General features: G+C 47.5%; 2 protein-coding genes across 4 annotated transcripts in view; both read right to left on the bottom strand.

Annotated features, from left to right (window-relative positions):
• Positions 1-335: 335 nt before the first annotated feature.
• LOC120933501 (transmembrane protein 272-like) lies at positions 336-19,899 on the bottom strand. Of its 3 annotated transcripts, none has more exons than XM_040346739.1 (5): positions 19,856-19,899; positions 4,944-5,031; positions 4,411-4,461; positions 3,042-3,239; positions 336-938 (listed from the first exon to the last, which is right to left on the bottom strand). In XM_040346739.1, exons 1-5 carry the CDS (start codon positions 19,895-19,897, stop codon positions 748-750), a joined length of 570 nt encoding a protein of 189 aa, XP_040202673.1. In that variant the 5' UTR covers positions 19,898-19,899; the 3' UTR covers positions 336-747. The 3 variants fall into 3 exon arrangements, with proteins under 3 accessions (XP_040202673.1, XP_040202675.1, XP_040202674.1); XM_040346741.1 differs by lacking the exon at positions 19,856-19,899 and adding an exon at positions 13,896-13,982; XM_040346740.1 differs by lacking the exon at positions 19,856-19,899 and adding an exon at positions 7,788-7,948.
• A 4,732-nt stretch (positions 19,900-24,631) lies between these two features.
• Positions 24,632-25,872, bottom strand: part of LOC120933500 (transmembrane 4 L6 family member 4-like) — a 32,377-nt gene continuing 31,136 nt past the window's right edge. The window contains exon 5 of the mRNA XM_040346738.1: positions 24,632-24,722. The gene's annotated coding sequence lies outside the window, so the exon portion shown is untranslated. The remainder of the gene's footprint in view (positions 24,723-25,872) is intronic.

The raw sequence follows: 25,872 nt of genomic DNA, 5'->3' as shown, positions 1-25,872 counted from the left end.
GAACAGTTTGGGGATGGCTATTCCAACATGACTGAGCACCAGTGCACAAAGCAAGGTCCATAAAAGACATGGAGGAGTGAGTTTAGGGTGGAGGAACTTGACTGGCCTGCACAGAGTCCTGACCTCAACCCAAGGAACACCTTTGGGATGAATTAGAGGGGAGACTGTAAGCCAGGCCTTTTCGTCCACATCAGTGCCTGACCTCACAAATGAACTTCTAGAAGAATGGTCAAACATTCCCATAGACACTCCTAAACCTTGTGGACAGCCAGAAGAGTTGAATCTGTTATAGCTGCAAAGGGTGGGCCAACTCAATATTGAACCCTATGGACTAAGACTGGGATGCCATTAAAGTTCATGTGCATGTAAAGGCAGGTGTCCCAATACTTTTGGTAATATAGACTTGGTTATTCTGTAGTCCTTTCCTAGGGTGACAACACTACTTCTCTATACAGTACAGTGAGTGAGCCTTGTCACAGTAGGACAGGAAGTATGTTACAGGCAGGATTACCAGGAGAAAAAAAAAAAAGACAGAAAAATAGAAAACCAACACAGCCACCTAAGAATTGGTAAATTGCAAAATATTGTGTTTCCGTGCTTAGATTAGAAATGCTTTAAAATTCTGATACACCATCTATCTTGTAATCTATGTGAGGTTTATCTTCATTAGTATAGATGCTGTACACAGTGTTTGCTACAAACATAAGATGTACATCCCAGAAATTGTGTCCTTGTGATTTGTGACGCTTAGGAAAATCTTCTCTTCAGAATGCAGAGGACGGTCAGTAAACACAGGTAGGTGAAGAACAGGACGGCAAAGCACAGGTGGCACACCGTTGTTATCCAGAAGGCATAGAGGTAAAGGACTCGGTTACATCTCTTTGGGCCTGTAGGAGAATCCCAGGGTTCACTGTATAAGGAATAGATCCACACATTGCCTGCAGAGAAGAGAGAAAGGAGAAGTATGACCTCCTGTGCTGCCTGATCTGGCATTTCCTGTGTTCTGCGTTCTCCCCTCTGTCTGCTTGTGCTTCACATTCGCCTCTGCCTGCTTTCCCTGCGTTCTCCCCTTTATCTGCCTGTCTGCCCTGCGCTCTCCCCTTCATCTGCCTGCCTGCCCCATCATCCCTCCCCCATATGCCAGCCTTATCCTCTCTCCCATGCCTGCCCGCCCTATCCTCTCTCCCCGCCTGCCTGCCCTATACTCTCTCCCCCCGCCTGCCATATCCTCTCTCCCCCATCTGTCTACCTGCCCTATCCCCTTTCCCCCCTGTATTCTTGCCTGCCTGCCCATCCTATCTGCTCTCCTCTGCCTGCCTGCCCGTCCTATCCGCTCTCCTCTGCTTGCCTGCCCATCCTATCCACTCTCCTCTGCCTGCCTGCCCTGCACTCTTGCCTCATTCTGCTTGCCCTGTAGTCTCTACCCTGCCTGCTTTGCACTCAGTCTGTCTGGCCGCCCTATCCCCTCTCCCCTGTCTGTCTGCCTGCCCTATACCCTCTCCCCATCTGTTTGTCCACCCTATCCTCTCTCTCCCCCGTCGGCCTGCCTGCCTGCCCTATCCTCTCTCCTCTGCCTGCCCTATCCTCTCTCCTCTGCCAGCCCGCCCTATTCCCTCTCCCCGTCTGCTTACCTGCCCTATCCGCTCTCCTCTGCCTGCCTGCCCTGCACTCTTGCCTCATTCTGCTTGCCCTATAGTCTCTACCCTGCCTGCTTTGCACTCTGTCCTCTGCCTTTTTTTGCATTCTGTCCTCTGTTTGTCTTCACTACTCCTTCTCCACTAGCTCAGCCTACACTTTCCTTGTGTGTCTGCACTGCACTCAAATCTCTATAACTCTGCACTTTCCTATATTTGCCTGTCTGCACTCTCTTCTCTATGTGCCTCCTGTACTCTAATTTCGCTAACCTTTTGCACTTTCACTGCTTGTACTTTCTCCTCCGATTGCCTGCACTCAATTCTCAGCACTTTACTGTGAATGATGCACTCACTCTTCTACAAAGCCTGCCTAGTGCCTACACACTTCCTCTGTAATTGCCTGCACTTTCTCCTGTGTCTAACTGCCTGTCCTCCCTCTGTAATTGCCTACACTCTCCTGTGTGTGACTGCCTGTGCTCTCTCTCGGTAATTGCCTGCACTCTCTCCTGTGTGTGACTGCCTGTGCCCTCTCTCTGTAATTGCTTGCCCTCTCCTGTGTGTGACTGCCTACACTCTCTCCTGTGTGTTACTCCCTTACTCTCTCTCAGTAATTGCCTGCACTCTCTCCTGTGTGTGACTCCCTTACTCTCTCTCAGTAATTGCCTGCACTCTCTCCTGTGTGTGACTGCCTGTACCCTCTCTCTGTAATTGCTTGCCCTCTCTCTAACTGCCTACATCTCTCCTGTGTGTGACTGCCTGTGCTCTCTCTCGGTAATTGCCTGCACTCTCTCCTGTGTGTGACTGCCTACACTCTCTCCTGTGTGTTACTCCCTTACTCTCTCTCGGTAATTGCCTGCACTCTCTCCTTTGTGTGACTGCCTGTACCCTCTCTCTGTAATTGCCTGCACTCTCTCCTGTGTGTGACTGCCTACACTCTCTCCTGTGTGTGACTCCCTTACTCTCTCTCTGTAATTGCCTGCACTCTCTCCTGTGTGTGACTGCCTGTACCCTCTCTCTGTAATTGCTTGCCCTCTCTCCAATTGCCTACATCTCTCCTGTGTGTGACTGCCTGCATTCTAATCTCTGCAACACTGAACTTTCGACTTTGTAATGACACTCTCCTCTCTATGCCTGTCTACACTCTTCTCTTTGTGACTGCAATCCCCCCCATCAGAATTTCTTTATTAACACCAGCACCCTTTCTTCTGCAACATTCATCACATGTTTTTATGACCACAAAATTTCCCTGAAACCGTCTGTTTCCACCAAAGCTTATATGCAACATTTTGACCGCCATGAAACCTCTGATACACTTTCCCTTTGGTCTGCCCGTTCTGTGTCACCCCCACCGTCCCTTGTTCTGTTAACACCCCTATATGATGCCGTGTCGCTCTGTTGGACATTTACCTGCAATGAAGAAGGCAAACATGAAGAAAAGCATCAATCCCTGAACACAAAGAGTCGCCAAACTGGTTTTTGGGGGTTCCCGTCCATCCCCACATGGGAGGCAGGTTAGACAAAGGAAAAGGATACCTGCCACCCCTGAAATGATCAGATAGTAGGGTATCAGGTATTGTCCAGGGCAATCATGGAAGTAGACAGCTCCTGTAAATGAAAAGAGACATCAGGATTCTAAATTGTCAAACTTATTAAATTATGGAGGAACTCCAGGCAAACCTTTTGTTCCCATAATGCCTTAAGGACAGCAGTAGCAAAAGATAAGTATATCTTCCAACAGAAAACGTATCACCACAAACATTCAAAGGAAGTCCATTTACAGAAGTGATTGTTGTTTGTGTTTCCTCAATGAGGAGGAGACATATCACATGGAACCTGGTAGAAGGCGGCTCTCATCTGCAGCCCTCCAGCCAACCCTTCTTCCTCACCCTTGATCTTTGCCCCTCGGTTTCTTCCTTTTTATGGGCAGGAAGAAGCCTAAGCCTACTCTCTACCCCCTTGATGGACTGGCTTGGCCTGGTTTGGATAATTCGGTCAGTGGTGCTGGGGCAGTGAATAGATATCCCTGCCTGGGAATGTGTCAGGTTACGTGCACACTTCTTGGATCTTTGTCCCTCAATGTCTTACTCTGTATGGGCAGGAAGAAAAAGGACATACTCCATACCCCCTTGGTGGACTGGCTTTAGCATGGTTTGGATCATTCCAGTCAGTGGTGCTGGGACAGTGAAAATACATCCTTACCTGGGAAAGGTGCAGGCTATAAGCACTTGAACAGAGTTATCTCTGGGTGGTGTGATGCCACTTCCCAAGTGCCACAGCTGAAGCCTATTGACCTGGTGTGGGTGAGCATGAAACCACCTGTAACATCTCAAGACATCCTGCAATATGAACTATTAGTTATCAGTCACATCTCATGTACTTTCTAATTAATATTTATCAGTCAAAAGGGACACAGGGTGACCTAGACCCAAGAGTTATTAGTGACGCTGGCCCAGGAGTACCCCTCATCTTTCAAAGGTCCCTGGGTGTCACGGGTCATTCCGTTACAGTGACCATGTGGTGAAGAGTCTCCGTCAGACTCTTTACCTAGGTCAGACGGACACGCCGCAACAACAATCGCCACAATACGCGCCCCCGGGGCTTGTTATCCTGATCACGTCATATGACGTCCTGTCAGGACAACACAACCACTTTGCCGCCGTCATTTTGCTATATTGCAGGCGGCAAGTGGTTAAACTAGCTCTTGCAAGGGCTGAGGGTAGGTTGGGGAAAGCAGTAATAGAATGTTGTATTAAAAAAAAACACACATTGTACTTACCTAAAGCAATACTAGTTATATGAATTCCAACCAGGATACACTTTAGCACAACTGAGGAGAAGAAAACACAGATAGGAAAAGTCATACAACTAGTAGTCCCTGTCATTTCGGCATTTCTAATAGAAAGGACGATAATGATACAAAGCAGGGTCAAGGCAACAGGTATATCAGCACAAGGGACAGAGCTTCCATTCATAACAAAGTGTCCCTTGTGCTGCTGACTTAGTTGGCATTCTTGACTAGCGCCTATGACAGGGTTGTATAAACCCCCGCAGCAATAGGGGATTAGGGCTGCGGAAGGGGATCAGAGAACTTTGGATTTCAATTAAAACCACAGCCAGCAGCACAAGTGACACTTCACGTTAAATGCAAGTGCTGTCCCTTGTGCCATTTAAAAAATATATACTATTCTGTACCTTGATTAAGATGTAATGCTGAATTGTCTAATAAAAACTTTTTCTGTTAAAAAAAATATATATATATATACGAATATGATATTATTGTCATTTTTGGCATGAATGTTCAGTACTTACTTGTGATAGGTTTTGGTAAGAAGGGCTCCTGGATTAGCCTCAGCAGTGGACTGGTGTCACTTTGGCCATCATCCATTATGGGTGAACTCTAATATTGAGAACAGTGCAGGGACAAGGTTATATAGAGCTCAGGGCAAAACGTGTCAAACTGCACCCCCCCCCCCACAAAAAAATATCACTAATCTGCATGCTTACCCCCCCCCCCAAGCATGAATTTCCCCTCCTTCCAAGACACATCTGCTCCCCTGCTAAAATCCCCCCTCCCAGCACAGATTTTTGATATCCCCTCTCCCAGCTTAAATCCGCTCTCTCCCCAAATCCCCCATTGCACTAATCACCCCCCCTCCAAAAAAATAATAAATCACTTCACCTAGCACAAAACTTCTACTCCTTAAGCTCTGAGTACTCATCCTCTCCACCCCCCCATTCCAAATCTCCCCTCCCAGCACAAATCCCCCCCCCCCGCATTCCCCTTCCAGCACAAATCTCCCCCTCATTTCCCCATCTAGTACAAATACCCTCCAATCATCCCTACTATCACAAATCCCCCCCTCTCCAAAAAAAATCCCCTCCTAGCACAAATCTCCTCTTCTAGCAAATTTGCTCTTTAGTCATCCGCCCTCCCAACACAAATCCCCCCCAAAATCTCCTTTCCTAGCACTCCGCCCCCCACAATTTCTACTCCTATAACAATTCTCCCCCCCCCCTGTGATCCTTATAAGTTCCCCCACCCAACACAAATCCCCTCCCACCAATCACCTTGTGGCACCACGATACCACAGTGCCCAGGGCAGCTTCTCCTCCTACCCACCCCTTGTCCTGGTTGAGAACATACACAGCTAAAGATCTCTGTGGATAAGAAAATTGGTATGATTGTGTAGCACCCTGGAGTTTAGGCAGGGTTGCTCCTCAAAAATGTACTTGCCAGGAGTATTTATCCTGGTCGATTGTTAGAGATCTATTCATTTCTCCCCAAGTTTGGCCTTGTTGCACTTTTCTCTTCTACCACTAGGTGGCCAGGTACTTGGTGGTCCTAGATATGAGAAGAGCAGCGCAAGGTCAGGCTATGGGTATATGGGGTATCTCAGCCAATGGGCAAGGATTTGCTTGGTTCCCTCGGCCTACTGTCTTGCATACACGGTCCCACAAATGTTGTTGGATATTGCAAAAGTCAAGAATGCGTGACGTACAACACATACGACGAGCCGAGAAAAATGAAGTTCAATAGCCAGTGCGGCTTTTCTGCTGGATTCCGAGCATGCGTGGAATTTTGTGCGTTGGAATTGTGTACACATGCTTGTAATATCCGACAATAATTTTTGTCGGAAAATTTGAGAACCACCTCAAATTCCGACAGCAAAATATCCAATGGAGCCCACACACGGCCGGAATTTCTGACAACAAGCTCCCATCGAACATTTGTTGTTGGAAATTCCGACCGTGTGCACGCGGCATTAGAATTTTTTGGGATAGGACTACTAAATGTTAAGAAGATAAGATACAGAAAAAACAAAGTGCAGGGCTACATAAAGGACGCAGGGCTCAGGAGCGCACTACATAAAGGATGCAGGGCTCAGGAGCGCGCTACATAAAGGACGCAGAACTAAGGTGCGCGCTACATAAAGAATGCAGGGCTCAGGAGCGTGCTACATAAAGGACGCAGAACTAAGGAGTGCGCTATATAAAGGACGCAGAACTAAGGAGTACGCTACATAAAGAATGCAGGGCTCAGGGGAACGCTACATAAAGGACGCAGAACTAAGGAGTGCGCTATATAAAGGACGCAGAACTAAGGAGTGCGCTATATAAAGAATGCAGGGCTCAGGGGCGCGCTACATAAAGGACGCAGAACTAAGGAGTGCGCTACATAAAAAATGCAGGGCTCAGGAGCGCGCTACATAAAGAATGCAGGGCTCAGGGGCGCGCTACATAAAGAATGCAGGGCTCAGGGGCGCGCTACATAAAGAATGCAGGGCACAGGAGCACGCTACATAAAGAATGCAGGGCACAGGAGCACGCTACATAAAGAATGCAGGGCACAGGAGCACGCTACATAAAGAATGCAGGGCACAGGAGCACGCTACATAAAGAATGCAGGGCACAGGAGCACGCTACATAAAGAATGCAGGGCACAGGAGCGCGCTACATAAAGAATGCAGGGCACAGGAGCGCGCTACATAAAGAATGCAGGGCACAGGAGCGCGCTACATAAAGAATGCAGAACTAAGGAGTGCACTACATAAAGAATGCAGGGCATAGGAGCGCGCTACATAAAGAATGCAGAACTAAGGAGTGCGCTACAAAAAGAATGCAGGGCTCAGGAGCGCGCTACATAAAGGACGCAGAACTAAGGAGTGAGCTACATAAAGGACGCAGGGCTCAGGGGCACGCTACATAAAGGATGCAGGGTTTAGGAGCGCGCTGCATAAAGGACGCAGAACTAAGGAGTGTGCTACATAAAGGACGCAGGGCTCAGGAGCACGCTACATAAAGAATGCAGAACCAAGGAGTGCGCTACATAAAAAATGCAGGGCTCAGGAGCGCGCTACATAAAGAAGGCAGAACTAAGGAGTGCGCTACATAAACAATGCAGGGCTCAGGAGCATGCTACGTTACCTACAGAATGCAGGGCTCAGCAGTGCGTTACACACAAAGTGCAGAGTGTGTTCAGGGGCGCATACTGAACATGTAATGGTCAGCACCCAACAGCAATAATACATTAACACTCCTTGCTTGCTAAGTCCACACAGGGGAAACTATATACAGAGCACAGCCAGGCTGTAGTATTAAACCTGAAACGACTTCTGAGCAAACTTCTAAGCTGCAGGATCAGGAACAATTTACCTCAATCCATCTCCGTACATTGGAGAATTCCATAGTAATGTGAGCCTTCCTCCTCACTAAGGTGGTTGCCACATCATCCCTTTAATCCAGGACACACATTAATTACACAGGTTCTGTGGCTGATTACTCGTTTATACATACAAGCTGCCGCTGTACTGCGTGCACAGCGTTCCCCCCGCCCCCTCCCCCCTCTGCTATGAGAGAGCCTCACAGACAATCACTATAACACTCTGAGAGACTGTAGCCGGAACTAAAAGCAGAGTATCCGCTTCTGCGGCTGTATGACTGCACATCAAGTCCCAGCTAACTCACATTGCTTGGCAAGTTTGCATCGATCCAGGTTGGATTGATGCAGATTTGCAAAGCCTTGTGTGTGTGATCCAGAAGCATTTATGGGAGTGCTTGGGAGTGCTTTAGCACCCCCAAGCACCCACCTAGCACTGCCCCTGCCTGTCGGGTACAAAACCAGGGACAGTCTTCTCAGTCCAGGGACTGTTACCGGAAACCGGGGGCATCTGGTCACCCGACGCTACACCCAACATGTCTCACAACCCACTACATACAGAAGGATGTTAGCTATCCCTGGCCCTGGAGGTTCTTATTAGATCAAAAGAGGCCTGGGACCTTGCTACATTTGGCGCCCAACATGGAGCCAAGGCGTTATCTCTGCAGCCATTGCCCTTAGCAACTGGCCTCAGCTTCATCAGGATTTCGTCTGACTCCGTGGGAAGGTGGCAAGTAACCTTTACACTTCTAATAAACTGTGTTGTTGTGTGGATTATCAATGTGGGGGTAGAACCATCAAGTCTCACCGCTCAGGGGAGAGGATCAGCCTGGTCTTTTGACACTTCCCGCCAGCGCTGTGGGGGTTAATACAGACTCCAAAATGGACTCCAGTACAGTTTTGGCACGCAGCAGCATGAAGAAGGTGGGCGCCACAGTTCTCAGAGAACATTTGCACCAATCCGTTGGCAGGGGGAGGAGTTCCCGCTCTGCAGAGGAGTGTACCACCCTCTTCCTTTGGTAGGTACGTGCTAGAGTAGTGTTTTGTGTGTACTGCCAGTGCAGGTAAATTTAGGAAGGCCTAGCTGTGAGCTAGGCCTGTTTGTTTTTGTTCTGGGGGCAAGGGAGTGGTTTAGTGTAGCAGCAGGTGACTGACATGCTTCAGTTCTCTGCCGCCTCCTTTGTTTCCAGTGAGAAGGTTCTGGAAAAGAGGCAGGACAGAGGGCTAAAGTGATATAGGGTGTATTTGGGAGCCCTGACCCATCCCCAAACTAGAATTGGTAGGGGGGAGGCCTCCTGTATATACCCATGGGCAGCCTGCTGGGGGAGGAGTTGTCTAATGACGAATTGAGAACTGAATGATGGAGTGTTACAACATCGTGCCCTTCGAGGGAACCCCCTTTCTGGGGGGGTGAACTCAGGCCTGGAGCTCGGGAGCCTCTCTCTACATGGTCATTGAGAAGTGTCCTGGAACAGGAGCAGGAAGAGAACAATGGGGAGCACTGCTGGACAAGTCATTCAGGAGGGATCCATGCCGGGGTTGGTGAATGAGAAGCACAGTGAGAAGCTCTGGGAGGTACATGCCAGGATTGGACGTGGAGCCAGAGGGAGAGACTGTGGTGTAGTTGAAGTCAAGTCGCTGCAGCCAGGAGGGTTGGCAGGATTTTCACCGGACTTGCTGGTGTAGCGCTACCCCCGCAGGAGCCGCTGGTTTGTTGTTGGGATCGGCATATTAAGTTACTTCGATGTTGTCTAGGGGTGCAGTTGGTGAATAAAGTAGTGAGCGAATGTCCAGTACATGAAGAAAGGGTTTTCAAATGCTTTATTTCAGGCCCAACATGGCCAACATCAACATGTAGTAGGAAGGAAAGGTTGATGAAGCGATAGAGAACTTGCGGTATCAGGCCTGGATATAGAAAGAGCAATCCTGCTCTCAGCAGCACATTAATAATAGTCACTGTTCGTCGCCACTCTAGCCAGAGTGGGTGAAGTGCCCCCCGGACAGACTTCTGTCACAAGCCTGGCAGCTGAAGTGTCACTTTGAGTTGCTGGGAGGAACAGGCCTTTGCCACAGGCCTGGCTCTAGGTCCTCTGCCACAGGCCTATTACTTGAATGAGCTAAACGGATGAATTGAGCGAATCCTCCCAGTAAATTGAAAGTAGGTCACCGGATGACAGCAAGAGTACCTGTCAGCATTCCGGTCACCAGACCAGATCCCCGATGGTTCGTTCAAGCTGTTGGACAACCTGCCTCCTGGTTCTCCTCAAGCCGACCCCCCCAATCGAGCGGAACCCAGCCTTGGATCTTCTCAGTAATTTAGGGGACCCAGTAAGTCACTGGGGCCCCTCTCAGCAATTTGGAGCTCCGCGTAGCATACGACCCTGGCCTGGAAGGCCATCGCCGGGGTCCGTTGGATGCGCGCACCCTGAAGGTGGATGCCGCACCTGGAACCCACGGGAAGAACCAATAAAGATGGCGTCTGCCACAGATATACCCCTTACCAGCATGCCCCACGAGGGAAAAACTCCTCTAATTGGCTGCTGGGGAAGAGTGGCTCTGCCAGAACCCCTCTAGCGCCACCTGTCACCCAGGGGTGGAAACAACACCCCTGGAGCGCAGACTGACCTACAGGATAGTTCAGGAATGACAGCAGCCCAAATTTAGCAAATTGTGAATGGGAGCAAAATAACTCTCCCATTCCCCACTAACTTTAGTGTAGTGCCCATACTGAAAGTAAGGGGGCGCTACACTGGTATCAGTAGTCCACCAAGTATCAGTTAGAACAACTATTCTTTTCATCTAAAACGGTTGCTACAACTAAGGGGACTGCAGACCCCGCCTGCAAATGGCCACTAGGAAAATGTTAGGACTCATGGGCAGCCAATGGGCAGGGGTTTTCTTGAAATTCCCTTGGCCTGCAGGGAGAACCTATATATTTGGGTGAAGTCAGGTTCTGTGCCACCTAGACGGCTGTCTGAGTGGATGTCTGTCGTATGCCTTGGGCTGCTAGGCCAGAGATTGTGCCTACCCCGGGGGCATCTGGCTCCTAGGCTATGTGAGGGCCTGTCCAGAAGTAAGGAGAGCAGTGCAGGGTTGGGATTGTGGCATACAGTCCAACCAGAAGTGACTGTTCTGTTGGCCAGAGAACGTGTCGTCGTTGTCGGAGGTAGAGGGGAAGCTGTCGCCACAAAGGGACCAAAGTGAGTATTTTAAGCAAGTACCCAAAACCACATTTTCACCGAAAGGGCACAGTGGAGAATCGTGAAACTTCAGGCGGTGATCAAGTCAGGGACCCAACCCACAGAGCAGCCTTGTGAGTCAAGCCAGGGACCTCACCGGCTAGAAGGGGTGAAGCTTAAAGAGGAAGTAAACCCTCTCTTAAAAAATAAACCCTGCAAGACAAAGGCATAATGAGCTAGTATACATAGCATACTAGCTTATTATGAATTACTTACCAGAGAACAAAGCCCCCACAGCAGTCCTCGGACACCTCCTCAGTTGCCGCCATAATACCCGGAGTGACTTCCGGGTATCGCTGCTCCGGCACTGTGACTGGCCGGAGCAGCGATTACGTTACTCCCGCGAATGCGCGCGGGAGCCGGCACTAACGGCATGATGCCATTAGTAGCAGCATGCTCAGTGCGCCTGCGTGCCGTTGTCTACGACGCATGCGTCGTAGACATCGATGCCGTCTTTCTTGGAAATATCTCCTTAACCGTATAGGTTTAGGAGATATTTCTTGCACCTACAGGTAAGCCTTAATCTAGGCTTACCTGTAGGTCAAAGTGGTCTGTAAGGCCAAGCTAGGGACCCAGCAGAGAAGCGTGGGTGACGCTTGAGGGGATACCACCACAAATCTTGGGGGGAGCTCACGGGATTTAGAGTCAATGAATCGGAGGGTTTAGTGAGAGACCGGGGGCTCAGTGTTGATGGCTGTCCTCCGATTGAAGTCGGAGTCTGCCAATTAGTCTTGCAACTACCTATTGGTGTCCTGGCCCTAACCCTCTCTCCCCCAAAAAGGTTTGTCAAGAGAAATAAACTTTCTTTTGCATCCAAGTGTCTGGAGCCCAATAACTTAACTACTCTACACCCACCATGCTTCACAACTCACCATATACAGAAGGACGTCGGCTATCTCTGGCCCTGGAGGTTCTTATTAGATCAAAGGAGGCCTGGGACCTTGCTACATGAATTTAACCCCAACCGCTGCCACCCACCCTATTACTTCAATGAGAGGTCCAAGGTTATCAAAATTTGCTCCAAATTTACACCCCGGCCTTTTCATTGGTAGTCCAGCCAGAGGTTGGGCAGGTAATAAACCTGGAGCTGGAAGTTCTCAGCCGGTATCAACGTATCAAGGAATCCACCGCCGTCCCCATAGATCAGTGGTTCTCAACCTGGGGGTCGAATGATGATTTGCCAGGGGTCACCGAATACTGGACTGTTCCTGAAGCCCGCACTGCTCTCCCAGCCTTTTTGCAGCCGCCCAGCAGGGCTGTTCCTGGAGCCTGCGGCCGCCCGCTTAAATTCTTCGCAGGCGCCCATTCAGTTCACGGCATGGCTGGGGGGCAGAGACTTGAGGTCAGCTGACTGGTGAGGAATGCGAAGTGGGAGGGGCTGAAGGAGACCCTATCTCCTGATTTCGGCATAGGTGTCACTGCTACGAGACACCACAAAGTCAGAGACACAGTGAAGCCGGAGACCTGTGATTATAGTTGCCATTAAAAGTCCCCACTACAGTTCTCAGATCAGCAAATGACTTTGTTTAAGAGCACCTAAATTGGCTGATCAGAACTCCCCCAGCACTGCCACTTACCCCCCCCCCCCCCCCCCACCACCACCCAGTAAGAGAAGGAATAAAAATAGAGAATACATGGAAGGGAGAGGAAAGAGGGGGAGGAACAAAGAAAAAGGGAGAAAAAGAATAATGCCGCGTACACAATTGATCGAAAATTCCAACAAACAAGCAAAGTCCAATGTGAGCTTTTGGTTGGAAATTCCGATCGTGTGTATGCTCCATCGGACTTTTGCTGTCGGAATTTCCACCAACAAAAGATTGAGAGCAGGTTCTCAATTTTTCCGAAAAAAAGTACCTATCATGCTCGGAAACAATTTGATGTGTGCTTGGAAGCATCGAACTTAATTTTCTCGGCTCGTCGTAGTGTGGTACGTCACCGCGTTCTTGCCAGTCGAAAGTTCAGAGAACTTGTGTGACCATGTGTATGCAAGCCAAGCACAAGCGGAATTCCGTCGGAAAAACCATCCAAGGTTTTTCCGACGGAAATTCCGTTTGTGTGTACACGGCATTAGAGAAAGAACAAGAAAGACGGCTAGAGAGAGGGATGAGGGGGAAAAAACAAGAAGTTAGGATAGAGAGAGATAACAGGGAAAGAAAGGAGAACAAAGAGAGAGTGGTACATCCTAAAATGTACTATAAGGCTCCATGCACACTGAAGCTGATAAAAGCTATAAAAAAAAAAAAAAAACGGCAGTAGCTTTGCAGGGAGCCTTTCAACGTTTTTTAGCGTTTTTGCAATAGCTTTAATCAGCGTTGTTCAGTGTAGCTTTTTTTTTTTTTTTCACTTTTTTTTTTTCAATGGATTAAAAAACGCAAAAAAACGCTGGCACCGGCGTTTTTGAGCGGTTTAAGCGTTTTTCAGCATTTTGCATTTTTTGCCGTTTTATCCCGCCAAAAAAAAGGGACTTTGAAAGCCAAAACACCAATAAACTACAGTTTATCAGCTTCAGTGTGCATGGAGCCTAAGGGGTTTTAATACTCTATAAGTGGAAGGGACTCGGGGAGCGCTAAATGTCCGTGGGTTAGGGGCACAAATTACTTATCTTGCCTTGGGTGCTGACAACCCACGCTATGAAAATAATTTTACTCTTAGGGGTCCCCACAACTTGGGAAATTTTATCAAGGGGTCACGGCACTAGAGGTTGAAAACCACTGCCATAGATGTAGTCACCAGAACAGTGGCAGTAGACTTTTGTTTAGGCAGAAGAGGCAAGTAGCTTACCTGTCCCCATTGAAGGGACCCCCCCCCATAATGACAATGCAGGGTAATTCTTACTTGGTATAAAAGTGCATGGATTCTACTCACCCCTGTGTCTGCTGACATTCTTTTCTTAGTATAAAAGTGCGTGAAGCCACAGTGTCAGCAGAATGTGACAAGGCACTTCCTATACTGAGCAACGTGTGACCTCTCAGGAAGAGATAGGAAGATTAGATATCGCTTCTAGCAATGATGACCACGATGCGTGCAGACCCCACCATACACATGTGACAGCGGGGACTTGTCTAAACCCAATTAGAATAGTCATTTTAACCACTTCCAGTCTGGGCCACTTCTGGCATTTCTCTCCTACATATTAAAAAATTTTTTTTTTTTGCTAGAAAAACCACTTAGAACCCCCAAACATTACGGAGTTGATTTACTAAAACTGGAGAGTGCAAAATCTGGTGTAGCGGTGCAGGGCCGATCCTAGGGTCACAGACACCTGGGTGCAGAAATATTTCTGGCGCCCCCACATGGGCGTGGTCAGGGCTTTTTTTCAGGGGGAACTTGGGGGAACTCAGTTCCACCACCTTTGGCTCAGACCCTTTGGTGCCCGCTCACCACAATCACTTGTAAACACAGAAGTCTGGTTTCTGTGTGTACAAGTCATAGCTCTGCACTCTGGGTGTAACCCCCTGAACTCTGCACTCTGTATGTAATGCAGTCCTGGTATTTAATGCCCCTTTAAGACCCTTCTACTGTTTGTGAAATCTGAACAGGGTCGTGGTTGAGTTCCTGCACCTATTTTCTGAGAAAAAAAGCTCTGGGCGTGGTCATCTTACTAACTCCTCCCCTTTACACGTTTCTATGGCTACAACTCAAACACAGAGATGCTCCCCTAAGAAGTCTTCCTTAGTGTCCCCCATCAGAGCCCCCCCCCACAGCAGGTGTCCCCCATCAGAGCCCCTCCCCACAGCAGGTGTCCCCCATCAGAGCCCCTCCCCACAGTAGGTGTCTCCCATCAGAGCCTTCCCCACAGCAGGTGTCTCCCATCAGAGCCTTCCCCACAGCAGGTGTCTCCCATCAGAGCCCCCCCCCACAGCAGGTGTCTCCCATCAGAGCCCCCCCCACAGCAGGTGTCTCCCATCAGAGCCCCCCCCACAGCAGGTGTCTCCCATCAGAACCCCCCCCCCCCCACAGCAGGTGTCTCCCATCAGAGCCCCCCCCCCACAGCAGGTGTCTCCCATCAGAGCCCCCCCCCACAGCAGGTGTCTCCCATCAGAGCCCCCCCCACAGCAGGTGTCTCCCATCAGAGCCCCCCCACAGCAGGTGTCTCCCATCAGAGCCTTCCCCACAGCAGGTGTCTCCCATCAGAGCCCCCCCCACAGCAGGTGTCTCCCATCAGAGCCCCCCCCCACAGCAGGTGTCTCCCATCAGAGCCCCCCCCCCCAGCAGGTGTCTCCCATCAGAGCCCCCCCCACAGCAGGTGTCTCCCATCAGAGCCCCCCACACAGCAGGTGTCTCCCATCAGAGCCCCCCCCACAGCAGGTGTCCCCATCAGAGCCCCCCCCACAGCAGGTGTCTCCCATCAGAGCCCCCCTCACAGCAGGTGTCTCCCATCAGAGCCCCCCCCCACAGCAGGTGTCTCCCATCAGAGCCCCCCTCACAGCAGGTGTCTCCCATCAGAGCCCCCCCCACAGCAGGTGTCCCCCATCAGAGCCCCACCCACAGCAGGTGTCTCCATAGATCAGTACTTGTCCAATAGATCCCTGTAGCTCAGGCGCGCTGGGAGCAGAAGCATATTACAGGGGGCAGGGCATACGTGGCATCTTTGGTTACTTGGAGGGTGGCACTCGGAGAGCATTTCTAGGAGTGCACGAGATGATTGGCAGCAGCTCCGGCCAACCCAGAAGCCTCTCTTCACACCGCCTATGGGAGAAGAGCCGAAACACGCAGAGGGGGCGGTGCATACAGGAGACTGCTCCATGCACACCGGACAGAATTAATTAGTGAAGCCTAGTGCCGGAACGTGTTTCGGTAATAGGCTCCGGTGTGGTACCCAGCCCGGATCCCGGGGACAGCGGGAGGTATGCGCTCTTGTCAGTTGCAAGCGGAGAGAGCAAGCGGGATGGGGAACCGCAGGACCCGCTAAATCCGCTCTGCCTCTGGACACAGACAAGGAGGAGGGAGGGGAGCACTTTGGAGTTTCGGCGCCCCCACCCAGCCTAGGATTGGCCCTGTAGCGGTGCATACTAGCCAATCAGCTTTCAGGTTTTAGCCCCCCCGTTCACATCAGTGCGATTTGACGGGTCTTATCAGAGCCTATTGCTGGCAGGTCCAAAAGCAGGTCCGGTGCTACTTGGGGCGATTTCAATAGACATCTGTGCATGAACCCGCACAGATGTCTTTTAAGTGGCCCCCAGAAGTCGGACTGAAATGCGGCTTTGAAATTGTGCGAGTTGAAAGCCGTGTTCGGTGTGATGGAGGGCTCACGGTCAAAGCTTAACCATTTCAATACCGGCCCATTGTCATATGACGTCCACAAAGGACCTCTACCGATCCGGGTGGACGTCATATGACGTCCTGGGCTTTGCGGGTGGATATCTGAATGATGCCTGCAGCTAGAGGCATCATTCAGATATCCTTCTCTTCTGCCGGCGATTCTGCACAATGTAAGAACGATCATAGCAGCGATTCCGCCGCTAGATCGTTCTTACAGGCGGCGGGAGGGGACATCCCGCCATCTGGTGCTTCTCCGGGCTCTCCCGTGCCATCGGGGGCCCGGAGAACGAATCGTCCGGCGCTGGCAGGAAGCATAGAGATGACTGGTGACCAGATGGTCACCAGTCATCTCTATGACCGTCGGAGGACCCGGGCGCGATGTGATGACGTCACGCCCGGGTCCCCGTAAGTAAACAAAGCCGCAATTGCGGCTGCTAAGCAACAGTAATCATGAGATCGGTGAATTTTTTTTCACCGATTTCATGCTTTCCAGCCTGGAGGAGAGATGTGAGGTCTTATTGACCCCGCATCTCCCCATAAAGAGGACCTGTCACACACATTCCTATTACAAGGGATGTTTACATTCCTTGTAATAGGAATAAAAGTGATAATAAAAAAAATAAAATAAAAAAAAGTGTAAAAAAATAAATATGTAAAAAAAAAAAGAAGACATACATTTTTTATTTTTTTAAACGCCCCTGTCCCCAGTAGCTCGCGCGCAGAAGCGAACGCACACGCAAGTCCCACCGACATATGTAAACGCCGTTTAAACCACGTATGTGAGGTATCGCCGCATGCGTTAGAGTGCCAGCAACAATTCTAGCACTAGACCTCCTCTGTAAATCTAAACTGGTAACCTGTAAAAAATTTCAAAACGTTGCCTATGGAGATTTTTAAGTACCGAAGTTTGGCGCCATTCCATGAGTGTGCGCAATTTTAAAGCGTGACATGTTAGGTATCTATTTACTCGGTGTAACATCATCTTTCATATTTTACAAAAAAATTGGGCTAACTTTACTGTTTTGTTATTTTTTTAATTCATAAAAACATTTTTTTTACAAAAAAAAAGGCGTTTGAAAAATTATTGCGCAAATACTGTTCAAGATAAAACGTTTCAATGACCGTTGTTTTATTTCCTAGGGTGTCTGCTAAAAAAACATATATAATGTTTGGGGGTTCTGCGTAATTTTCCAGCAAAAAAATTATGATTTGTACATGTAGGAGAGAAGTGCCAGAATAGGCCTGGTATGGATGTGTGTGTATAAAAGCCCTGTATGGAAGTGGTTAAATTCAACAAGCTGAAGTTGGAAGCTGCTTGGCTACCATGCACAGCTGCACCAGATTTTGCACCCTCTAGTTTTAGTAAATCAATCCCTACATACAATATATCGTCAAAAGTATTGGGACGACTGCCTTTACACACACATGAACTTTAACCACCTCAATACAGGGCACTTAACCACTAGAGTACCGGGCCATCGTCAAATGACGGCTCCACGGTGACTCTGAATATTCAACAGGACGTCATATGACGTCCTGTATTCCTGCGGCCACTTGGGGGCGCGCGAGCGTGCCCGGCGCATCCCCGAGATGCCGATGCGCGTGCCTGGCGGTCGCGATGTCCGCCAGGTACCCGCGATCGGTAACGACAGAGCAGGGACGTGGAGCTCTGTGTGTAAACACAGAGCTCCACGTCCTGTCAGGGGAGAGAGGAGACCGATCTGTGTCCCTTGTACATAGGGACACAGCATCGGTCACCTCCCCCAGTCACCCCCCTTCCCCCACAGTTAGAACACAATACAGGTATACATATTAACCCCTCCCTCACCCCCTAGTGTTAACCCCTTGAATGCCAGTCACATTTATACAGTAATTAGTGCATTTTTATTGCATTAATCGCTGTATAAATGTGAATGGCGCCAAAAACGTGTCAAAAGTGTCCGATGTGTTCGGCGCAATGTCACGGTGACAGTAAAAAAAAAAAATCGCAAATCGCCGCCAATACTAGTAAAAAAATGTATAAAATAAAAATGCCATAAATCTATCAGCTATTTTGTAAACGCTATAACTTTTGCGCAAACCAATCAATATATGATCATTGCGATTTTTTTTACCAAAAATATGTAGAAGAATACGTATCGGCCTAAACTGAGGGAATTTGTCACTTTTACAATTTAAATTGTCACTCTTCTTTTGTTTATAGCGCAAAAAATAAAAAACGCAGAGGTGATCAAATACCACCAAAAGAAAGCTCTATTTGTGGGAACAAAATGATAAAAAAATTGTTTGGGTACAGTGTAGCACGACCGCGCAATTGTCATTCAAAGTGCGACAGTGCTGAAAGCTGAAAATTGGCTTGGGCAGGAAGGGGCGTAAGTGCCCGGTATGGAAGTGGTTAAACCCCCTTCCTGCCGAAGCCTTTTTTCAGCGCTGTCACACAAAGTGCGCAATTGCGCAATATTTATCATTTTCTTCACACAAATAGAGCTTTATTTTGGTGGTATTTAATCACTCCCAGGTTTTTTACTTTTCTCCCCAAAAATATACATTTTTGAAAAAAAAAAGTTTTTCTTAGTTTCTGTCAGTAAATTTTGCAAATAAGTAATTTTTCTCCTTCACTGATGGGCGCTACTGAGGCGGCACTTATGGACACACTTAACCCTTTCCTCACCCCCTAGTGGTTAACCCCTTCCCTGCCAGTGTCATTTACACAGTAATCAGTGCATTTTTATAGTACAAAAAATGCAGATCGCCACCATTACTAGTAAAAAAATAAAAAAAAATAAAAAAAGCCATAATTCTGGTCCCTATTACCTGTACGCTATAACTTTTGTGCAAATCAATATACACTTATTGCGATTTTTTTTTTTTAATCAAAAATATGTAGAAGAATACATATCAACCTAAACTGAGCACAACATTTTTTTTAAAGATATTTTTGGGGGATATTTATTATAGCAAAAAGTCAAAAATATTGTTTCCCCCCCCCCCTTTTTTTTTTTGCTTATAGCGCAAAAAATAAAAACCACAGAGGTGATCAAATACCACCAAAAGCCAGGTTGTCTGGTGTTTTTTTTTTGTATGTTTTTCTGTTTGTTGGTTTGTCTTAAACCTAATAAAAATATCTTAAAAAAATAAAATAAAAAAATACCACCAAAAGAAAGCTCTATTTGTGGGGAAAAAAAGGACGTAAATTTTGTTTGGGTACATCGTCGCACGACCGCGCAATTGTCAGTTAAAGCGACACAGTGCCGAATCGCAAAAAGTTCTCTGGTCAGGAAGGGGGTAAATTTATCCGGGGCAGAAGTAGTTAAAGTGAACATTCCCTCTATTAAATTGGGCTGAAGTTGGGTTAATCTGGGTCCATAACCAAAGTCAGCAAGCGCCCTGCAACCACGTGCAATGCATGTAGTTGTGTCGCATTAGTGCTGGGATCAAGAGGTTAGAGGAGGCTCCTCCTGACCACCTGTCAAACGCTCTCTGAAGAGCAATCCAATCACATTTTCCACCAATGTACGTTTTTAAATGGTGAACTGGTGGACTGTTATTTCCCTAGAACTTACCTGTGGATGATCGGGCCAATCATTGGCAGGTAATCGATACATGACTGGACTGTTGGGGAACGGCTGCAGGCCTTGTCAGCCTCTCATTGCTTTGTATAGGGCTTCCTACCCACAGCTGTTCATATGAACAAATTTCAGCCTCCTGCAGGAATTCCTAGTCTGCCCTAAATCTCACATGTGAATTGGACCTCACTACTCCCCGCTCTCAGGGCAAGTCTATGGGTCAGCTGTGACTTGGTTAAAACAATAGACTCTCTAAACCAGTGTTTTCTCAACCCCAGTCCTTCATGTTTTCCCTCAGATGAAACGGCTGTGGTAATTACTAAGGCAGTGAAACTGATCAAATCACCTGTGCAAATTAATGGAAAGCCTGAAAACATGACCTGTTGGGGCGCCTTGAGGACTGGTGTTGGGAAACACTGGTCTATACAGCTTATATAAGCAGACAACCTCACCTTCTAATGTCTTCTGGAGTATTAAGGCAACCCCCCTTCCTTCCACTCAACATTTCTAAAGCCAATGACGGCAACACCAATTCATGTCTGACTTTGGTTTTGGACCCAGATTAAGGCCCCGTTCACATTGGAGTGGGAGCCGCGGTGGTGGTATAGCGCCGCTAAAAATAGCGGCGCTATACCGCCGGGATTGCCGCGAGGATCGTCCACTAGCGGTGCGGTATTAACCCCCGCTAGCAGCCGATAAGAGGCGCATTGCGGGCGGTATTGCCACGGTTTCCCATTGTTTTAAAGCGGATCTCCCGCGGCTCAATCGTTTTTTTTTTTTGGCAAATTAAAATGTGTATTAGCACTGCTGTGCTAAACTCACGTATCCCGTTTTCGTCCGCCCCTCCACTGTTATTTCTGCCCTAATAAACACTTATATTATCCTCCACGTGAGCGTCTCTGTTGTCATCGCAACGGCAGGCGTATGAATGAAAAGTTCCCGCCCCGTTGTGATGATAACAGAGCCTCGTGAAACACAGCCACAGCCTCAAAGACCACACAGCCTGAAAGAAAGGGCCCGCCCCTTCCTTTGTTTACATCGGCGTCACTTCCTCCAAAATGAAGTCGCGCGATGTCTCATTACAGCCGAATCTTACGAGCTCTGAGAATAGCTCCCAGCAGGCACAGCGCGGCGCCGTAAACTCCAAAAACCTGTCTAAAACCCGAGGGGGGGCAGACCGGAACCACTGCTCGAAAATAAGGTACAGATTTAACAATTAAAATGTAAATAGCCGATTCAGGCTTAGATTGCAGCGGTTGTAATATGGACGTCTAGTGTAAATGAGGGTGGAGATCCGCTTTAAATGGGAAGGAGCGGTATACATGCCACTCCTCTCACCGCTCCAAAGATGCTGCTGACAGGAGATTTTTTTCTCTCCCGCCAGCGAATCGCCTCAGTGTGAAAGCCCTCACATTGAGTAGGCAGTGAAGGAGTTTTTCAGGCGGTATTGACGTCCCTTTTTCCCCACAAATAGAGCTTTCTTTTGGTGGTATTTGATCACCTCTGCGGTTTTTAATTTTTGCGCTATAAACAAAAAAAGAGCGACAATTTTGAAATAAACAAACTATATTTTTGACTTTTTGCCATAATAAATATCCCCCAAGAAATATAAAAAACAACAATTTTTTTCCTCAGTTTAGGCCGATACGTATTCTTCTACATATTTTTGGTTAAAAAGAAATCGCAACAAGTGTATATTGATTAATTTGCGCAAAAGTTATAGAGTCTACAAAGTAGGGGATAGAATTATGGCTTTTTTTTTATTTTATTTTTTTACTAGTAATGGCAGCGATCTGCGATTTTTATCGTGACTGCGATATTATGGTGGACACATTGGACACTTTTGACGCTATTTTGGGACCATTGTCATTTATATAGCGATCAGTGCTATAAAAATGCACTGATTACTGTGTAAATGACACTGGCAGGGAAGGGATTAAACACTAGGGGGCGATGAAGTAGTTAAGTGTGTCCTAGGGAGTGAGTCTAACTGTGGGGGGGATAGGCTACATGTGATACAGCATTGATCACTGCTCCCGATCACAGGGAGCAGTAGATCAGTATCCTGTCACAAGGCAGAACAGGGAAATGCCTTGTTTACATAGGCATCTCCCCTTTCTGCCTCTCCGTGACATGATCGTGGGCTGCCGGTGAACATCACGTTCACAGGGGCCAGTGGGCATGGTCACAGAGAGGCGCCTGCCTGCCGCACGGCTTCTTAAAGGGGACGTACAGGTACGTCCATTTGCCCACTGCTGCCATTCTGCCGACGTATATCGGCGCACATCGGTCGGCACTGATTGCCACTGATAGGTGGCATTGATGGACACTAATAGATGGCACTGATGGGCAGCACTGATTGGGCAGGTACTGGACAGGTGTTAATGCTGGGCACTGATTGGCACTGTGATGGACACTGGCACTATGATGGGCACGGATTTGCACTGTGGTGGGCACTGATTGGCACTTTATTGGGCACTGAGAGGGGGTTTTGATGGGGCACAGACTGGGCACTGATTGGCAACTGATGGGTACAATTAATGGGGACTGTGCTGATAATCAATGTGCTGATTATCAATACAGACCCCCCCTCTGACAAACTGAGGAATGACGTTTACCGGCACTTCCTGGTTCATGCTCTGATTAGCTGTGATTGGTCACAGTTGATCACGTGGTAAGAAGCCTCTGACAGAGGCTTCTTACCATGATCGGAGATGCGGTGTGTCAGACTGACACACAGCACCTCAGATTGCCACACAGCACGCTCCCACGGGCGAGCGCCGGCAAGTTATCTTGCTGGACGTCATATGACGCCCAGTCAGGATAACAGAACCACTTCCCGGCCGTCATTCTGCATACGGCGTGCGGGAAGTGGTTAAAAATGCAAAATGCTCTGCAAAACGTTAAAAAAAAAAATGCATTAAGCACAGCCTGCATAGATATGAACCTAGACTAATGCCGCGTACACACGATAATTTTTCGGCATGAAAAAAAACTTTGTTTTTTAGCATGTCCAAAAAAACGAAGTTTTTCCAACGTCATCATTAAAAACGATGTTGCCCACACACCATCGTTTTTGAAAAATGATGAAAAAAGCGCGGTGACATACACCACGTACGGCGGCGCTCTAAAGGGAAAGTTATATTCGCCTTTGGGCTGCTTTTAGCTGATTCCGTGTTAGTAAAAGACGATTCGCGCTTTTCTGTCTGTTACAGCGTGATGAATGTGCTTACTCCATTATGAACGGTAGTTTTACCTGAACGTGCGCTCCCGTCTCATAACTCGCTTCTGGGCATGCGCGGGTTTAAAACGTCGTTTTAGCCCACACACGATCATTTTTTACAACACGAAAAACGACATTTTAAAAAACGACGTGAAAAAATGCAGCATGTTCGAATTTTTTTTTTGTCGTTTTTCAGAAGCCGAAAAACGACGTGAAGCCCACACACGATCATTTTAAATGAAGTTTTTAAAAACGTCGTTTTTTTTCATGCCGAAAAATGATCGTGTGTACGCGGCATCAGGCCTGATTCACACCTATGCAGGTGCATTTTGCGTTTTGCAATACACGTTTTTCATCCATTGAAGTCTTTTAGGTAGATTCAGTAAGATTGCCGCAACTTTGCGGCGGCGTAGCTTAAGGAATTTAAGTTACGCCGCCGTGAGTTAGCGAGGCAAGTACATGATTTACAATGTACTTGCCTGCTAAGTTACGGCGGCGTAGCCTAAAGCGGCGGGCGTAAGGGCGCCTAATTCAAATGTGTTTGGGGGGGGGGGCCGTGTTTTATGTTAATAGTGCTTGACTTTACGTTTTTTCCCTTTTTTTTTCGAACTGCGCATGCGCCGGGCGCCTACATTTCCCAGTGTGCATTGCGGCTAAGTACGCCGCACGGGCCTATTGATTTCTACGTGGACGTAAATGACATAAATTGCTATTCGCGGACGACTTATGCAAACGACGTTTAAATTTCGAATCTCGAAGCGGGAACGGCGGCCATACTTTAACCTTGCTATTCCATCTAATAGATGGAATAACTTTAGGCCTGATAATGGCTTACGGAAACGGCGTAAATGTACTGTGGCGGCCAGGCGTACGTTCGTGAATCGGCGTATCAACTCATTTACATATTCTACGCCGACCACAATGGAAGCACCACCTAGCGGCCATCCGAAATATTGCAACCTAAGATAGGACGGCGCAAGCCGTCGTATCTTAGATATGTTTAAGTGTATCTCTGTTTGAGCATACGCTTAAACATAGGTCGGCGTAGATTCTGAGTTAGGTCGGCTTATCTACTGATAAGCCGGCCTAACTCTTACTGAATCTACCTATATGAAACCAAAAACCAGAAAACAAGTCCCGGCCCTTTCCATAAAATGCACAGATGTGAACTACATCCATAGGAAACCATTATAAATGGACTGTAGTGTGTTTCTGGAAAACTATAAATGCACTAGAAAATGCATAGGTGTGCAGCAGGACTAAAGAAGTATTCATCATCTGATTGCCATCCACAAAAATCAAAACATGAAACAGCAAAGAAGTGATAATATGACCGTTCTGTCTAAAACAATGTAACCCATAAGGTTTGAGTGTTTTTTATTTGTATTTAATTCACAATTTCTACACAGAGAGATCCATTCTTTATTTACAGGTCGCAACAGAAAAAGATTAAATATTTGTTCACTATTTTTATATTTTTTTTTTTTGTTCCTTTGCAGCATTTTTTGTTCCTTTTGTATTTCCGGCAAAACTTCCCTTTTCCCATCTATTCTGTATAACAGCCCTTCTCAAATTCTGTTTCTATATGTGACTGTGGGGAAGGCTGAGGGTCATCAGGTTTGTTCTTTTCCAGGATGGAACCTAAAGAAAAAAAAAACATTAAAGCGGAGTTCTGGCTACAATTTCACTTTTTAAATATAAATACCCCTGTAATACACAAGCTTAATGTATTCTAGTAAAGTTAGTCTGTAAACTAAGGTCCGTTTTGTTAGGTTGTTACAGCATTTAGACACTTTATAAAATAGAAATCGACCGTGGCCATCTTAAGTGTGGGCATCATGAAGCCAGACTGTATGACTTCCTGGATTTCAGCCTTGCAGATCTCGCACATGCTCAGTGCTGCACAAGCAGTGTCAGATCAGGTTTCAGCACCTGTGCTGTCCAAGTCACATGATTCTTCGAGACTGGGGAGTGCACAGACTCCTGGAAAGTTACACCCACTACATTCCCAGGAGTCTGTGCGGTGTAGGTTAGGAAGCATTAAGCACCTAGGTCCTAGGTGCAGGAAGAGGGAAGATTAACTATTCTGCCTAGCAACAACACTTTGAAGGCATCTAAAAAATGTTTTTTTTTTTCGTAAAGGACTAATGACATTTTTTTTAAAACTACTGATGTAATGTTATATTTATGGGTGGAACTCCACTTTAATATTAATTTTTTAGCACCATGCAGAAATCCTGAGGACAAACATCAGTCCCATTTAGACTCTGATCGTGTGACGTGGCACCCAAACAAAATTGACGTCCTTTTTTCCCCACAAATAGAGATTTCTTTTGGTGGTATTTGATCACCTCTGCGGTTTTTATTTTTTGTGCTATAAACAAAAATATAGCGACAATTTCGAAAAAAAAACTATATTTTTTACATTTTGCTATAATAAATATCCCCAAAAATACATAAAAAAAAAAAATTTCTTCCTCAGTTTAAGCCAATACGTATTCTTCTACATATGTTTGGTAAAAAACAAAAATCACAATAAGCGTTTATTGATTGGTTTGCGCAAAAGTTATATAGCTAGATTCAGGTAGGGGCGCGCAACTGTAAGGCGGCGTAGCGTATCGTATTTACACTACGCCGCCTTAAGTCAGAGAGGCAAGTACTGTATTCACAAAGTACTTGCCTCCTAACTTACGGCGGCGTAGCGTAAGTGCGGCGAGCGCAAGCGCGCCTAATTCAAAAAAGGCTGAGGGGGCGTGTTTTATGATAATTTGTTTTGACCTGACGAGATTGA

Source organism: Rana temporaria, chromosome 3, assembly GCF_905171775.1.
Source record: "Rana temporaria chromosome 3, aRanTem1.1, whole genome shotgun sequence".
Classification (NCBI taxonomy): domain Eukaryota; kingdom Metazoa; phylum Chordata; class Amphibia; order Anura; family Ranidae; genus Rana; species Rana temporaria.
Note: the sequence above shows the minus strand (reverse complement) of the source record. Positions and strands in the feature narration are given on the sequence as shown.